Source organism: Triticum aestivum, chromosome 7A, assembly GCF_018294505.1.
Source record: "Triticum aestivum cultivar Chinese Spring chromosome 7A, IWGSC CS RefSeq v2.1, whole genome shotgun sequence".
Lineage (NCBI taxonomy): Eukaryota > Viridiplantae > Streptophyta > Magnoliopsida > Poales > Poaceae > Triticum > Triticum aestivum.
In genome coordinates this window covers 447,728,020-447,731,425 of record NC_057812.1, presented here as the reverse complement: position 1 = coordinate 447,731,425, position 3,406 = coordinate 447,728,020, and the positions used below count along the sequence as shown (strand labels likewise).

The following is a 3,406-nucleotide window of genomic DNA, read 5'->3' as shown; positions in this document are numbered from 1 at the left end:
GCTCAATGGTCCTCCTCTCTGTCCCTTATCACTGTGCTCGTGGTAGGCGTTGTGCGCGATCCCAGCGGTAGTACCGCTGGGCCAAGCGGCAGTACCGCTGGCTCCAGCGGTAGTGCCGTTCATACGGCTCTTCCTCGCCCTCTGTTTTGCTCCGCTCTCTGTGTTCTACCACCCGGGCGGTAGTACCGCTCCCCTGAGCGGTAGTACCGCTCATGCGCGGACTGAGCACATAACGGTTGGATTCGGGAGCTCCTATAAAAGGGGGCCTTCTTCCCCATTCAGTCTAATCTTTTGAGCTCGTGTTCTTCCCTCATTGTTGACCTTCTTCGAGCTTGCTAACTCTCAATCCCTCCATGGATTCTTGCTAGTTTTTGAGGGAAAAGAGAGAGGAGATCTAGATCCACACTTCCACCAATCACTTTCTCCTCTATGTGAGGGGAACCCCTTGGATCTAGATCTTGGAGTTTCTAGTGTTCCCCTTTTTGTTCTTCCTCTCAGTTTCCTCCCTAGCATTAGTTGTTTTGGTGGGATTTGAGAGAGAAGGACTTGGGCACTCGGTGTGCCCTTGCCATTGCATTTGTGCATGGTTTGAGTTCTCCACAGTGATACATGTTCGGTGACCGCCCCAAGGGTTGCCATTTATACAGGTTCGGTGACCGCCCTCAAGGGTCCCTTAGTGGAATCGCGACATCTTGCATTGTGCGAGGGCGTGAGGAGATTACGGTGGCCCTAGTGGCTTCTTGGGGAGCATTGTGCCTCCACACCGCTTCAAACGGAGATTAGCATCCGCAAGGGTGTGAACTTCGGGATACATCGTCGTCTCCGCGTGCCTCGGTTATGTCTTACCCGTGCTCTTTACCTATGCACTTTACTTTGTGATAGCCATATTGTTCATTGTCATATACCTTGCTATCACATAGTTGTTTATCTTGCTTAGCATAAGTTGTTAGTGCACATAGGTGAGCCTAGTCGTTTTAGGTTTTGTGCTTGACAAATTAACCGCTAGGTTGATTCTGCATTTGTTCAAGTCTAAACCATAATTATTTTAAAGCGCATATTCACCCCCCCCCTCTAGGCGACATCCTCGATCTTTCAGCAGTGAAAAATACACATTGTGGATGCTCTGAGCAACTCAAAGGAGGTGCGGGTCGGAGAAGAGGAGGACTAGAATCGTCGCCGCTGTCAACCGATGGTCGGAGCAGGAGGGTCGCTTACCTGGTCGTCATTATCAATCCGTGGCGGAGGGAAAGCTCGATAGGGAGGAATGGTGGCGGGATTTTTTTTGGGAGGGGGGATGGTGAGGCTGACTATATAGGGCGATCGGTTCGGGAGGAGGTGACGCCAATTCCTCCCGCTATTTTTTCGGGGAGGTCAGCGCCGTGCACTCATCCCCTGCACCACTCGAGCCTAGCTCGCTGGTAACGGCTAATTCGGCCGTTCCTAGCGGGCCTGGCTGGGAGGTGCTTTAGGTTCAGTGCTATGCAACATTCTGATGCAGCCCAACCAACCAAACAACCCCTTTTCTTTTCAGGTGGGCATGCTTGGACATTAGCTTGGTTTATAAGTCAACACACACCTTTCACAGTAGATGCCTGCTGTCGACAAGCTCGGAAGAACAATAATGAATACCCAAGCTACAGTTTTTGGGGAGGGGGGATGGTGAGGCTGACTATATAGGGCGGTCGATTCGGGAGGAGGTGACGCCAATTCCTCCCGCTGTTTTTTCGGGGAGGTCAGTGCCGCGTACTCGTCCCCTGCACCACTCGAGCCTAGCTCGCTGGTAACGGCTAATTCGGCCGTTCCTAGCAGGCCTGACTGGGAGGTGCTTTAGGTTCGGTGCGATGCAACATTCTGATGCAGCCCAACCAACCAAACAACCCTTTTTCTTTCCAGGTGGGCATGCTTGGACATTAGCCTGGTTTATAAGTCAACACACACCTTTCACAGTAGATGCCTGCTGTCGACAAGCTCGGAAGAACAATAATGAATACCGAGGCTGTTATAAGTGTTCAACACATCTTTTCTTCTTGTAATGAATACCCAATAATACATGTACTTCCATGCGATCAACGGATACTACAATCCTATATACAAGGCGAAAACCAAGCTCCCAATCGAAACATTTACCCAAATCGCAAACCAAACCAAGCTATAGCTAATCTACGCATCCTCGTGGCTAATTAAGTACATCCATGAGAAGATGAGTTATTACTACTAGTATGATGGAGGTCATAGGCCTCTTGCAAGCATGGCCTGGAGTTCCTCGGCCGACCTCTGGCTCTGCAGCCTCATCTCCTCCCTGAACTTCCTGATGAACATCTCCGCCCTCACGTCCACCTCCCCCATCCCAACGCACCCTCTGCCCGGGCTCAGCAAGAAGCCCCTTACGCCGAGGCTCTTGGCGGCCGCCGCCGCCGCACATGCTTTGTTGCCACCGGTAGCAGCGGCTACGCCATGCACGCGTGCCTTGTTCACACTGCCGGCTGGACGCGCGAGTTTGCTGGTGCTGGGCTGCGGCTGCTGCTCCTCGTGGACGACGCTGAGGCCCTTGGGCTGGCTGTAGAGCTCGTCGACGTAGACCGGCGCGAAGCTCATGTGGTCCCCGCGCTGCACGGACAGCAGGGGCGGCGCCGGCGCGCGCCGACGGTGGCCGCCCAGCCGCCCCGTGGCCGACCACCGGACACGCAAGGCGGTGCGGCGGAGCTTGGTGTGCGCCGCGGCGGCGAGGCCCGCGCACTTGCGCCACCACCGCCACGGCTGCCTGCTGCCGCTTATCCTCGACGACGACGACGAGGTGCGCACGGGCACGGCGAAGCAGGACATGGCTAATCCGGGCGGCTGGCTGGCTACTGTGGAAGTGATCTACGGGATTGAGAGACGACGAGATCAGGAGACTAGATTGTGTGTGTAGGGGACGGCCTGGGAAGGTATGCTCGGCTCTTTGTAGCGTGGGCTGGCGTGAGGGGTAAAGGCCGCGTCGGATAGCTTTCGGCGGTTGGGGCGGGTAAGACTCACGCTATGTGGTTGACTCCACCACCTTTCGCTCCCTTTTGTTGGGTTTGGCTCTGGGGGTTGGCAGGCAACTTGGCATGGCATGGCATGGCCTCGCTTTGCTTTGCTTCCCTTGCTTGCGTCTTCACTGATTCTCCTTTTTCCTTAGCGGAGGGGGTTGCGTTGCGATGCCATTGTATGCCTGCCAGGAACTAGATTCTACGGTGGCCCAATATATCATTGTCGTTTCTATATATTCATAAATACATGTTGTTATTATTCTTAAAATTTATGTATTGTTGAACGATTGATTTGTCAGAGGCCGTCCACGCCTGAGTCGGCAGAAGATTTCGGAATGTCTAAGTCGATGGTGCATGTATTGTTGGCCTGTTGCTAGCCGTCCACAACGCGAATC

The 3,406-nt window shown here is 53.9% G+C and overlaps 1 protein-coding gene across 1 annotated transcript; it reads right to left on the bottom strand.

The window, feature by feature from the left end:
* Window positions 1–2,002: 2,002 nt before the first annotated feature.
* On the bottom strand, window positions 2,003–3,149 carry LOC123150969 (uncharacterized). The gene has a single exon (XM_044570767.1). It carries the CDS (start codon window positions 2,821–2,823, stop codon window positions 2,230–2,232), a length of 594 nt encoding a protein of 197 aa, XP_044426702.1. The 5' UTR covers window positions 2,824–3,149; the 3' UTR covers window positions 2,003–2,229.
* Window positions 3,150–3,406: the final 257 nt, after the last annotated feature.

What these genes read in the sequence shown, in the direction of transcription:
- LOC123150969 (XM_044570767.1), bottom strand. Translation starts at nt 2,823, where the DNA reads ATGTCCTGCTTCGCCGTGCCCGTGCGCACCTCGTCGTCGTCGTCGAGG.